The sequence below is a fragment of the Trachypithecus francoisi genome, unplaced genomic scaffold, assembly GCF_009764315.1.
Source record: "Trachypithecus francoisi isolate TF-2019V2 unplaced genomic scaffold, Tfra_2.0 Contig01585, whole genome shotgun sequence".
Lineage (NCBI taxonomy): Eukaryota > Metazoa > Chordata > Mammalia > Primates > Cercopithecidae > Trachypithecus > Trachypithecus francoisi.
Window position 1 is genome coordinate 8,415,182 of NW_022681444.1, and position 13,402 is coordinate 8,428,583.

At 48.8% G+C, this 13,402-nt stretch overlaps 1 protein-coding gene across 7 annotated transcripts in view; it reads left to right on the top strand.

Moving 5' to 3' along the window:
- The window catches only part of FUBP3 (far upstream element binding protein 3), a 58,694-nt gene that overhangs the window by 38,220 nt on the left and 7,072 nt on the right, over positions 1-13,402 (top strand). For 6 of the 7 annotated variants that reach the window (XM_033194065.1, XM_033194085.1, XM_033194076.1 and 3 more), the window contains 6 exons: positions 400-498; positions 2,935-3,039; positions 4,855-4,957; positions 5,712-5,812; positions 8,455-8,596; positions 12,640-12,800. In XM_033194065.1, coding sequence (XP_033049956.1) covers positions 400-498; positions 2,935-3,039; positions 4,855-4,957; positions 5,712-5,812; positions 8,455-8,596; positions 12,640-12,800 — 711 coding nt within the window. Of the gene's footprint in view, positions 1-399; positions 499-2,934; positions 3,040-4,854; positions 4,958-5,711; positions 5,813-8,454; positions 8,597-12,639; positions 12,801-13,173; positions 13,307-13,402 lie in introns of all 7 variants that reach the window. The other variant, XR_004433201.1, reaches the window with a different exon arrangement.

Here is a 13,402-nt window from a genome sequence, read left to right on the forward strand (position 1 = left end):
TTTTGGTCCCCCATTCATTAGCTCCGGACCTAGAGCCGTTACACGCCAAAGTAGAAAGATGGCAGGACTTGACTCTCAGTTCCACGGAAGTTCTAATCACATAATGTCAGATGGAGTGTGTGTCAAGTGCCTGGCATTCAGTGAAAGTAGCTCCTTAGTGCTTAGGTACTCTGGGGACTGGAATCATTTTAGGAGATGGTTTTACATCTCGCATTTGGACATGGTCTTACTCAACCTATATGTCTGCTGTCACAGAAGCCAGCTTCATGGCCCAGGTTGGAAGGCAGTCCCTGGTGGTAGGTGAAAATTGGGCTTATTGTGGGTGTGACTGGATCCAATTTTGTGCTGCCCTGCGTTATTCGTGACAGTGAGGGCTGTGCCGGTGTGTGTTCCCCACAGGAGCGGACAGGAGTGAAGATGGTCATGATCCAGGATGGCCCATTGCCCACGGGAGCAGACAAGCCTCTTCGTATCACTGGAGATGCATTTAAAGTACAGGTAGGAAAGAGCCATGGATTGGGTGAGTCCTGGCTGTGGGACTGTCACTTGGTGGTACCCTAGAGCTTTTATCTTCCTCAAGTAATTGTGAAACTGGCTGCTCTGTTATTGAAGGTAAACTGCTCTCCTCAGCAAAGTTTGGTGATGAAAAGAATCTAGGTTTGTGCTGCCCAAAACCAGAGGCCTTAGCTACTTGTGGCTATTTAAATTCACTTAAATTAAATAAAAACTGAGCTCCTCATGTACACTGGCCACACCTCAAATGCCCAGTAACATCTGAGGCTGGTGGTGACTGTTCTGGACTGTGCGTGTGCAGAACAGTTCCCCGCTTCTGCTGGTGGCGCAGCTCAGGGCGGTTTTTTTGTTTTGTTTTGTTTACCCCGTGTCATCCTTCCAGGTGCAGTTTTGATTTGCTGACCTGTGGTCAGCTTAGATGCAGGCTCTGCTTGGCTGTTACTTCCTCATTCTCTTCTGGGCTTATTTTGCAAGCCCTTCAGCTGAGGTTGGAGGTGAGCACAGGTACCAGAGCCACCCAAGTGCCTGGGCACCCTCATAGCAAGTGTCCTGTGCCCCGAGCTGCCAGGGGAGACAGCCCCACTGGCTGAAAGCAGTAAGGAGCTTGGTTTTCAATCCCCTGGGGCGGTCCTATCCTTCCATGTCTTGCTGGTAGCAGGAATTCAAGTAGGCAGAGAGTGTAAGGTTTTTGTCTGTCCTCAGTGAAACACAGATGTACTTTTTTCTGCCACCTGCAGCCTGTCTTGCCATTGCCACATTCAGAGTAGCTCCAGGGTGAGGCTCCTCGGTGAGCCAGGCTGCCATCAAGAATGGGTCTTCTCCAGGAGCATTGGGGTTTTGATGAGTGAACGTTTCCAGTCCCTGGCAAAATATTTCTCCCAGTTCTGAACCCTATCCTTCAGCTAAGCTGGTCAGGGTACACCTGTAAAAATAACAGTTTTAGAACAGGAGTGAGGGCAGTGGTGGGCATGGTTCTGCCTGGGGACTCCAGTCAGTGATGCGGTCCTTCACTTCCATCAGGCCAGAGTCCTCATGTGCTGTCTCCTCCAGAGCTCCCGGCCTTCTCTCAGTGTGAACAGTTGGGCATTTAAGGAACCAGATTGCCTCTCACCTTTCCCCACCCTGCTCAACATCCAGCCGTGGGCTCCAGTACTGTGGTGGTGTCAGATCCAGGCCTGTGGAAGGCTGCGGGGGGCCACAGAGTGCCTGCTACTTGACTGCCTCCCTCAGAGGCCTTCTTTCTCTCTCACAGCCTTTGATGGTGTCTTTTGTAGGGAAAACCTCAAGCAAAGAATATATCATTAATGTCCCATAAATTTGCAGGAAATAGTTTTAACTTAATGGGTTTTAGTGTTTTTTAAATTTTAAAACTGTATTTCACTTTTTTTTTTTCATTTAGGAGATGGAGTCTGCTGTCTTTAGGGCACCTATATACCTGTTCAGCCTGCCTAACGTTTTGCTGTGTGTGTGTGCATGTGTGTGTTTTTCTTTATCATTGAAGTGGCAGATGTTATGACTCTACCCCTAAATCCTTAAGCATGTATCACCTAAGAATAACCAGGCCTAAGAAAACTCTACTTGTAAAACATCATCTGGTATCCAGTACATACCCAGATTTCTCCAAATGTCCTAAGATGCAAATTGCTGACGGGTGTGTTTTGTTTCTTCCTAGACACAGTTCTCACATTCCCTTGAGTTGTAAGGTACAGTAGGTCTTTAGCACAGATTCCTGTGTGGCTGGTGCTGGCACGGGCTGGCCGACATGCAGCGATAGACTTACCAAGTGTGTGTTTTGGGGAGAAGGACACTTGAGTCTGCCTGGGATATAGTGATGTCCACAAGGAAGTCTCACCAGGAGATGATAGAAATAAGATAGGCTTGCCCTTTTGTTGTTGTTGTTGTTTGTTTGTTTGTTGAAAGCAATGTATTTAGCTTTCAGCCTTTTCTTTTTAACTTACTGGAGTGCCTCTGTGATGTAAAGCCTTGACAAAGTTCTCTGTCTCGTGGACCTGCCCTCAGTGGGCAGCGCTCTTAGACAGCCCTTCCTGCTAGAAAGAAATGGCACCAAGAAACATCTAGGTTAATCCACTTTATTGATCAGAAAGAAAAAGATTTAAACATTTAAAAACACCTAGGAGTGATAGGAATCCATTTCTGACCACACGCAGATGTGCTCACCCAACTGAGGCTTTTTATAGAAGGTGGACCCTTACCTGTGTGGACATTTGGGCAGTGTAAAGAACACATCACTTAAAATTTGATACGTGCATCCCTACATGTCCCATAAGCAGTAAGCGAATTATCCTAAAGCTGAGCGCCTTTAAACCCAAGTTAAGAGGGTTTGCTCTTGAAATTTCACCTGGTGGTGTATCATTTTTCAGGAATTTTTTCTCATAATGCTTTTTGTTTGTGTTTATGCAGCAAGCAAGAGAAATGGTACTAGAGATTATCCGAGAAAAAGACCAAGCTGACTTTCGGGGTGTACGTGGTGATTTCAACTCCCGAATGGGAGGAGGCAGTATAGAGGTATGCTTAAATTACAGGTTAGTAGGCAAATGAGATGAGGATTAAAGTTGTAGGTCACACTTCTGTTAGCTCTTTAACCTTGAGCAAGTTAGTTAAGTTTTGTCTCAAAACCTTTAGAATTATCTCGCTTCTTAGGGTGGGTGTGAGGGTGGACTGGAACAGAATCAGCCTGCAGTGAGGGGAGCTGGCTGCATTTCAGGGCATGGGGCCATTTCCCTTGGTTTTGAAGCTTTGCTTTAGAGGTTAACCAGTTGCCCAGGTAAAAACCAAAGTTCAGGATTTCTTGGTGATGTATATCATGATTCTATCAAACTCAGCAACCTGTATTTATTGATGAGGTTGCAGTGGGGTCAGAATCTATCCTAGAAAATGAAATTTTGTTGTGTGTGACAACATGGATGAACCTTACAAACAGTATGTTCATTGCAATAAGACGGATACAGAACAAATATTGTACGATTCCATTTACCTGAGGCACCTAGAAGAGGCAGATGCCTAGAGGCAGAAAGTACAGTAGAAGCTATCAGATGCTGGGGGAAGGAGGAGTCATTGTTTAATGGATACAGAGTTGCTCGGGATGATGAAACGGATATGGATAGTGGTGATGGTTACACAACATTGTGAATGTATGTAATGTCATTGAATTGTGTACTTACAAGTGGTTAAGTGATAAATATTATGTATATTTTAGCCACAATAAAAGAAAAATGAAGGAAAAAAATACGCTTTAAAGAACCACTAGGGCTACGCATGGTGGTTCATGCCTTTAATCCCAGTGCTTTGAGAGGCTTAGGCAGGAGTACTGCTTGAGGCCGGGAGGTTGAGATCTGTCTGGGCAATATAGCCAGACATCATCTCTACCAAAACAAAAAAAATTATTTAAATTAGCCCGATGTGGCACATGTCTGTAGTCACAGTTGTTCTAGAGGCTAAGGAGGGAGGCTCACTCCTCCCAGGAGAGCGAGGCTGTAGTGAGCTACAGTTGCCACTGTAATCCAGTCTGGGTAACAAGTCCAGCCTGGGTAACTGTGTGTATGGTGTGTTTATTGGAAGGCAAAATTACTATTTTTCATCTTTTATCTATAAGGTTTATTCATTTTTATAACTATTTTGATCAAATCTCAAATTGGATGCATTTAACAGTTAAGAATGCAGTTCAACCACAATGTTATTCCTAAAAGGGAAAAATATCCTTTATTATATCATTTCCAGTAATGCACTATAATAAAAACTAAGTTGTGTGTTAAAATGTGTCCTGGGCCGGGCATGGTGGCTCGCGTCTATAATCCCATGGTGGCAGGTGCCTATAATCCCAGTTACTCAGGAGACTGAGGCAGGGAGAATTGCTTGAACCTGGGGTAGGTGGAGATTGCAGTGAGCCAAGATCGTGCCACTACAGCCTGGGCAACAGAGCGAGACTGCATCTCAAAAATAAAATAAAGTGTCTTGGCCAGGCACGGTGGCTCACACCTGTAATCCCAGCCCTTTGGGAGGCCGAGGTGGGCGGATCACCTGAGGTCAGGAGTTCAAGACCAGCCTGGCCAACAAGGTGAAACCCCATCTCTACCAAATATACAAAAATTAGCCGAGCATAGTTGCCTGCGCCTGTTTTCTTAGCTACTCGGGAGGCTGAGGTAGGAGAATCACTGGAACCCGGGAGGCGGAGGCTACCGTGAGCTGAGATTGTGCCGCTGCACTCCAGGCTGGGCAACGGAGCGAGACTCAGTCTCAAAAAAAAAAAAAAGGAAAAAAAGTGCCCTTTAAAAAGACAGGTTTGTGAAAAGTTCTGATGAGGTTTGGTTTCTCTGTGCCTAGGTATCTGTGCCTAGGTTTGCTGTGGGCATTGTAATAGGAAGAAACGGGGAAATGATCAAAAAGATCCAGAATGATGCTGGTGTGAGGATTCAGTTTAAACCAGGTGGGTTTGATGATTCAAAAATCTTTAGTGTTGAAAGGATGATAAAACACCTTACAAAATAAGAGCTTGGTTATTGGTTCACGTGTGTTCACCTTTCTTGTCCTTGCAACATTCTGCTACCAGATTATCAATCTCAGTTTCTTCTCCCAACTTTCTTTTCCCTCCCTGGATCCATGTCAGTCACCTTTGATTTCCAGGCCTTTCTTTTTTTTTTTTTTCTCCGCGGACTATATGCATAGTATGTCAGCTTTTGATTTTGCCAAGTAAAATTTAAATATATATATATATATTATTTTGATTTTATTGGAGATAATTTTAAACCACAAAGACAAAACATCTCAGAATAAAGGACAAATTTTTAAATTTTATAAATTTGCCTTAATGAGCAAAATTTTCAACGTGGTCTGAAAAGAGGAAAACATGGCAGGCTATTATCTGGAAGCTATTGCCATAGCTCTGCTCTGACTCCCTTGGCTTTTTTAAAGTCAAGTTTTGTTTTAGTTCTTTAATGATACATTTTTTAAATGGCTATAATTGCATAAGAATTGAGCATTGACCTGAAATATGCGAAACAATATAATTACACACATTTTCCTATCAACCACATCACTCCCAAAGAGTCCCTGGAGCTGGCAGTATTCCTGTTGCCCCTTTTGGCACCGCGGGTAAGAATATTGATTGGGAATCAGATTCATCTTTGTTTCCTTCTAACGTTGGGCTTTTTTCTAATCCTGTCTCTTACCTGGCTCCTCAGATGATGGGATTAGTCCAGAAAGAGCTGCCCAGGTCATGGGCCCTCCGGATCGGTGTCAGCACGCAGCGCACATCATCAGCGAGCTGATTCTTACAGCCCAGGTGGGTCCAGCTCTGCGGAGTGGGAGCGTTTGGGCTGCAGAAGTGGAAAGTGCTACCCAGGGCTCTTGGTGCAGCGCCACAGAGGAGAGCAGTCACCCCGAGGCATCTCAAGTCACATTATGGGAAGCCAGCAGTTGCTCTACATCAGCCTCTTTCCTGTCTTCTTGGTGGTTTTTTCTGCTCATTAATTATTATTCTGCCTTTATTGACCTCACCATCTAGATTGCCTTTACACAGTAAGTTTCTGGCTATTTAAACCAAGTGGGGAAATACCATGGAGATTGGTCGCCAAGTTTCAAATAATCAAGTGCATTTCATGTTAAACGATGTTAGTGAAATCGTCTTAGTGGTAGAAAGCACGTCAGGATCTTCCAAAGTCCTAAAGCTGCCTTCATGCACTTGATTTCATTTACGTCTTTGGACTGTGAGCCAGCCTGTGTGACAGTGCTAGGAACCCCTGTAGCTGATGGGAGGACTGAGGACACATTTGAGAATGGCCAGAACGGAAGAATAAAGCAAGAGATTGGAAATTATAGTCCCAGCTCTGGCATCAGTCATGTGACCTTGGAGCAGCCTTTGAACCTCTGGGTCTGGTGTTCCCAGCAGCAGACTCGGGGTGCTTTGTACCAGGCAGTGCCCTCCATGTGATGCCCTAAGAGCCATCTGGTGGTTCTTACTCAACTTACAAATGTGTAGGCCCCCACCCCAGATCTACTGAATCAGAATTTCCCAGGGAGGGTCTTGGGTCTTCACTAGAGACCCAGGCAATTCTTAGGATTAGACAAGTTTATAAAACAGCCACTAAATCAAGCTTGTTCAGCCTGTGGGCTGCACGCAGCCCAGGAACAGCATTGAATGCAGCCCAATGTAAATTCATAAACGTTCTTAAAATGTTAGGAGATTTTTTTGTGTGATTTTTTTTTTTTTTTTTTTTTTTTTAAAGCTCATCAGCTATCATTAGTGTTAGTGTATTTTATGGGTGGCCGAAGACAAGCCTTCTTACAGTGTGGCCCAGGGAAGCAAAAGATTGCACACCCCTGCTCTAAATGATCTCTGGCATCCTTTTTTGTAGCAAGAGTTTATGAACCTTGGCCAGGCGCAGTGGCTCACTCTTGTAATCCCAGCACTTTGGGAGGCCGAGGCAAGCAGATCACCTGAGGTCAGGAGTTCGAGACCAGCCTGACCAACATGGTGAAACCCCTGTCTCTACAGAAAATACAAAATTAGCTGGACGTGGTGGCTCACACCTGTAATCCTAGCACTTTAGGAGACTGAGGCGGGTGGATCACCAGAGGTCAGGAGTTCAAGACCAACATGGTGAAACCCGTCCCTACGAAAAATACAAAATTAGCCAGGTGTGGTGGCGCATGCCTGTAGTTTCAGCTACTCAGGAAGCTGAGGCAGGAGAATCGCTTGAACCCAGGAGGTGGAGGTTGCAGTGAGCCGGGATCCCGCCATTGCACTCCAGCAGCCAACAAGAGCAAAAATCTCTCAAAAAAGAAAAAAAAAAAGAGTTTATGAACCTTGTGCTGCAGACGCTGTAAGATGTTTGGGAGAAAACCTTTTCCTTGAGATCTGTGGCATGCCCAGAAAGTTGACTGTGCGCTCGTGTGCTTGTGTGGAACATAAATTCCTAAAATTGCCTTGTTTACTTGGCAGTTGTCTCTCATAAAAGTAGAGTGCGGGGGAAGAGCACTCCAGTTGTCTCTGCTTTCTGCTGGTTTAGATTCTGGGTAAACGTTCAGTTTACTCTTAATCAACATGAGCAGGTTTTGCCCAGCATTTCTTCAGTGTGTTGAAAAGTCTGTGCCATGAAATAGCTCTTAGTTTGCCAGGTTCACCCTCCACATTTAAGAGAGTTTAAATACTGCAGCTCCAAAATGACTCAGCGGACAGCAGCTGCAATGAGACTTGCTGCCGTCTGAATGAAAGGGTTCTTCCTCTGTCAGCTGTTAGATTTAGGTTTTTCTCTGATGGGCGAACAGTGGGAGAATGATTCAGAGACTTCTCCAGCTCCGCATGGGGAGGAGGCCCTGGCCGATTCCCTCTGTTCCTCCCTTCCAAAGTAGCCCCAAATGGTCACCCTCGAACCTGTTGCTGCTGCTGCTTGGGGGCACAACAACCAAGAAGTTTTCTAAAACTGAATAAAATCCATTTATCCTTCTTGCTGATTGCAGTGTCAGGTGATGTGGCCCAGCAGTGCCCGGTCGGGGAGGGTCAGCAGGCTCTGCACACCTGGCTTCCCACAGGCCCAGTATGTGTCTGCCATGGAAAAGAGGGGCCTCAGCTGCAGGGGAGAAACCAGCTCTTGATGCCTGTAGATTGGGGCCCAGTGAGGAAAGCTCCAGAGAGAAAGGCCGCTGAGCTTCAGCCTTGGAGTTTGTATCTGCCTGTTTCTGTTGGGTACATTGGAGCTGTTTATGTAACCGTGCGTGTTTGTCTGCACAGGCCCTCACCGGATACACCCGTGATTGGTGTCAATACTGGCTTGAAAGAGCCCTTCAGAATGGGAAGTGTGGAAAGGTGCTAGGTTCTCATGGGTGGCATTGATTGCATCCTGTCACTTAACCTCCTCCCTGGAGAAGAGGAGCAGTGGTGCTGTGGCAGTGGCAGAGGTCACTAGAGCTCTGTGATCTTTCCAGGAAAGAGACGGCTTTGGAGGCCTGGCAGCAGCCAGAGGAAGAGGTCGTGGCCGTGGCGACTGGAGCGTGGGAGCCCCTGGTGGCGTCCAGGAGATAACATACACCGTGCCAGCCGATAAGTGTGGCCTTGTCATAGGCAAAGGTAAGGGGCAGCTGGGGTTTCACGTCCCCCTTCAGCTGTTTGGCTTGAGGGAAGGCAGGTCCGCGGGCCTCCAGAACCTTTGGTGAAGTCCCTTTGCTGCTGCAGGCTGGGGCTGCTGAACCCTGCTTGGCATGGTTCTCTGAGGCTGCTGACGGGCCTGTTGTGAGGGGCAAAGTGAATGTTTTCCTGTGAATATGAAGAAGACAGCAGTAAAACCCTCTGCCTGTTGAGGGCAGCTTAGCTTGGTGAAAAGATACCCTGTGCAAGATGGGGGGTCTTTGTCAGTCGACTGATGGGTAATTAACTCACCTCGAAGGAACTTAGAGGGACGGTTGAGACAATATCCTCAGTGAAAATCCCTTCTCGACTGTGTCACTTCTTTCCCTCTCCAGGTTTGAGTATTTGGTCTTGATCCGCACAACATGTGAAAATGATTTTTATCCTTTCTGCATACTTACTGTGAGTCCCGGACTCTGTGGAGGGAAATAAACATTGATTTGTTGGTTTTTTCTGGGCATTTTGGAGAACATTAGGAAGAAATCCTCATTCATGGCTACTGTAGCTCCTTCCTGTCCTTCACTGAGAACCGGGAGAGAGCAGCCATATTTCTCAGCCATTGGCAGCAGTTCATCTTGGCTGGCCCTGGGACCCAGAAAGGCTACTGAGACCAGGGCTGAGGCTGTGGGGCCTTTCCTAGTATGGCAGCGGGCTCGGCTTCCGGGGGGCTCTAAGCCAGGCCTCACTGCCAGCAGGGGCCTCCGTTGTCACTGGGGTTCGTATTTGCCTTCATGAGGTATTTGACAGCATGTGGAGAGGACAGTCGTCTCTCCAGAGTTTCTCAAATGTTTTTGATCACCAAATATCTCTTAGCTGCTTGAGGGGCACTCGTATTGGATAGGCAGGACTTGGGGGTGCTTCACCAGCAGACTTCCAGAGCTGGGCAGGTGGGAGCCCCCCACACTCACGTCCCAGGAGCTGCCCTTGTCCCTGCTCATGGACACTGTGGGCTTTATGCTCTTGCAAAATGCAAGAAACTGTGTTGTCTTTTAGATGCTGAACCACTGAGAGCTGGTAGAAACAATATGGGTTTGTGTTCATTTGCCGACAGGTGTGCGGGCTGGTGAGTGTTTTGGGGATACCGCAGGCTGCACCAGATGCTGCCAGAAGCCTCACACTGCCCAGACCGCCAGCCTGGCCGCTGTGAGACTGCAACTCGTTGATGCCTGTAGGTTGAGGATTAGCTAGATCTAGATTTCTTGGCCTTTTGCAAACCATTTTGTCAGTGAAGTTTTCATTTGCTTGTGTCTCTAAACCCTGACTGAGCATTGTTGCCTCACCATGACAAGTTCTCACAGTGAGCCCTTGTAGTTGGCCCTTCACAAAGTCATCCTAAGTGATTCCTAGAAAACAGTGATGAGAACGAAGCAGTAACTGGTCTGTGTCCCATGCTTGAATAGCAGCCTAAAGAAGCCTAATAAGCGTCTCGGATGTGGGAGGATCTTTCTGTGTCTCACACACACACACACACACACAGCCCCACACCCCCTCAGGGCCCGTGTGAGGCATCTCTTTTCCTTGAGATGGGCGCGCCTGGGTAAGGGAGAGAGGAGCCCCACGCAGTCAGGCCCAACTTTCCTTGGCCTCTGGCCTGGGCAGACACAGAGCCTCCCTGGCCCCTGCTGGATTTCCATGATAAACACAGCAACATTGACAGATAGCGCAGCCAGCCTGCTCTTGTCAGCCAGGCCTTTTAGCAGGTTTGATTAATTGCTTTACGATTTCACGTCCAGCGGGGGGGCCACTGGTGGGGCGCTTCTGCCCCCCATCAGGTAGAAGAATGGAGCGGGCTGCTGAATGAGTCTATAGACAGCCACCATGTGCCAAGCTAGTGACCTCATTTTGAAAGAAGATGAACTTAAATTAACTCCTTCCGGCCCCGCAAGGTTTTGTGGTGCCTCCTCACCTTATTAGCATGTTCCCAAGGCCTGGGGACGAGGGTCCCAGGGCCCAGTGGGGAGGGCTGGGGCCTCAGCTCTCTGGGGACTGCAAGGTTCTCAGTCGCAGACACTCATGTCCTTGTGCTTTTGCCTCCAGACCAAGTGGATCTGGGTGGAGGCTAGTAGGGTTCCCTCGAATCTTAGGTGTGCCTGGGGAAATGGCCTGCATTTTAGTTTCTATTCTTTTTTATTTTATTATTATTTTTATTTTTTGAGAGGAGTTTCACTCTTATTGTCCAGGCTGGAGTGCAGTGGAGTGATCTCGGCTCACCACAACCTCCGCCTCCTGGGTTAAAGCGATTCTACTGCCTCAGCCTCCCAAGTAGCTTGGATTACTGGCATGCGCCACCACACCCAGCTAGTTTTGCATTTTTAGTAGAGACGGGGTTTCTCCCTGTTGGTCAGGCTGGTCTCGAACTCCCAACCTCAGGCGATCCGCCCGCCTTGGCTTCCCAAAGTGCTGGGATTACAGGCGTGAGCCACTGCACCTGGCCAAGTCTCTATTCTTTATTGCTCTCCAAAAACCATTGCCTAGGAGCCCGCTTTTCATGGCGCAGAGAAGATAAAATCCATGGCCTCTGAGTAAAAGGCAGAGGTAAAGGTCACCTGGGAGGGGCTTGCACCGGCCCAGAGGAAATCAGAGCTGTGGGCGTTGGCCCGGTGTGTCCCCAGACAGGCGGGTCTGGCCAGGATAGAAAATGCAGGGATGCTTTTCTGAATCTCCAGCAGGACTTTAAGGAAATCACAAGCACAACATTTGGTTTTGTTGGTTTTTTAAAATTTAAAACCACCCTAAAATTTAACCTCTTCTGCATGTGACCTTATCTGCATGCCATGTCTCCCGGCGTCTTTTCTCCCCTGTAAGGGCTGCCCCCGCTGCCTTCAGTAAGGACCACCTGAAGTCTCCTTCTTCATTCCTTGACCCCTGTAGAGTCCTGGCAAGATGCAGCTTGTGTCTGCCTTTAGCCCCTCCCTCCCGACTGGCCTGATAGGCTGTTGAGACAGGGCTTTTCTGGCAGTGGGTGGAGGGAAGCTTGGAGTGTTTGGTGGATTGTGGACGGTGTCTTGGTGAGGTGGCACATGGCATTTAGGGCCTGTTTTGACTGTGGGCAGAGGAGGGGCCGACACTGGCCCCTGGCCCCTGCTTTTGATCACCGGGCCTCGCTGCTCCCCTATACCAGCTTTGGAGCAGATTACCTTTTTCTCCACTTTTCCAAACTCTGTGCTCCAAGTTACCCTTGTAGTCTGGCTCCTCCTAGCATCCCTCTATCCCCCACGGAGTTGAGCAGCGCAGATCTGCAAGTTCTGTGAATTTCAGAAGAATCCAACTATTGTTACACTGCTGGAGCTTTTATTACACAAATTTCATTAAGAGACTGAGACTCTCACAGGTTTTTGAAAGAGACCAACTAAATTTTCATTAGCCCTGCTCCACCCAGGTCTCTGTGGCCTCCACCCCATCCTTGCACTGCCTGGCTAGACCCGCCACCCCATGGAGGAGGCGGGGACTTGAGAAGTGACAGGGTGGGATACTGAAGGCCTGAGCGGGCTCCAGGCATGTTTGGGCCTGTGGTCTGTTTGGCCTATGGAGACAGTTGCCCACAGCCAGGCTGAAGGCCCCATTGTCATGGAGGGGCCCTTGGCTCACCATTCTTGTGCTAAGAAGGGCAGTGCCATCCCTGGCTGGGCGGGAGCCCCACAGCTGGCCCCCAGGGGTGAGCTCCATGGTGTAGACCCACGGGCCTCAGCCAGACCTGGTCACTGGGCCACTCAGGGCCTCCACATGGAGGTTTCACATGGCATCTGTGGCCTCAGCTTGGCTTTGAGAGGAAGTCCAGCTTCACTCCAAATAGCTAGTTTTGCAAGTGAGAGAGCCCTGGGTTTAGTTACAACCACTTTGGAGTAAATAGAGAGTACTTCTCTACTGTCAGGACAAGTGCCGGCGTGTACAAAATCCCCCGAGTCCTCTTCTGGAGCCAAGTGCCCCAGAGCCTCAGGTTGCCACAGTAGCTGCTTACTCTTCGATTTGTGTTCTGCTGTCCGCAGGGGGTGAGAACATCAAAAGCATCAACCAGCAGTCAGGGGCGCACGTGGAGCTTCAGAGGAACCCCCCGCCCAACAGCGACCCCAACCTGCGGAGATTCACTATCAGGGGGGTTCCCCAGCAGATCGAGGTGGCCAGGCAGCTCATAGATGAGAAAGTTGGCGTACGTACAAGGTCCTTCCCCTACCTGGCTTACTCATAGCTGTTTTCTTTTGGATGTCCAAGGTACCAGCTTTTCCCGCAACCTTGCGCTGCTTGTGCCTGTGGGTTCTCACATCACATGAGGGCAAGCCCCTTCCTGCTTTGCCAAAGGGGAGGGTCGGAGACCCAGGGAGTGCCAGAGCCAGGCCCAGAAGCAATGAAGGAAGCCTGGCAGGACTCACCAAGGCCGCAGCAGCCGAGGCCCCAGAGCGGTTCCCCTGCAGGCTTAGATGAGCAGCTGGGGCAGCAGCCTCCCCCCAGCGCTGCCCCGGGACTCCGCTGGCATTGCCCTGGCGGCCAGCCCAGCAGGCAGCTTTCATTGACTCTGGCTTTAGTTTCAGGCACCTCAAGGCAGATAAAGAAAGGGAGTGTTGATGGAGGACAGATGGGCCACTGCTCACCTCAATGGGGACGTAGAATGGCAGAAAGAGCCTTGGGCCAGCCTAAGTTGACGGGAGAGTCAAGCAGGTTGGTCCCTACCCCCAGGGTGATATACCAGGGCAGTTGTGGTGGTGCCAGGACTGGCTGTGTGGTGGAATTGGTCGCTGGAGGGCAGAAGCCATT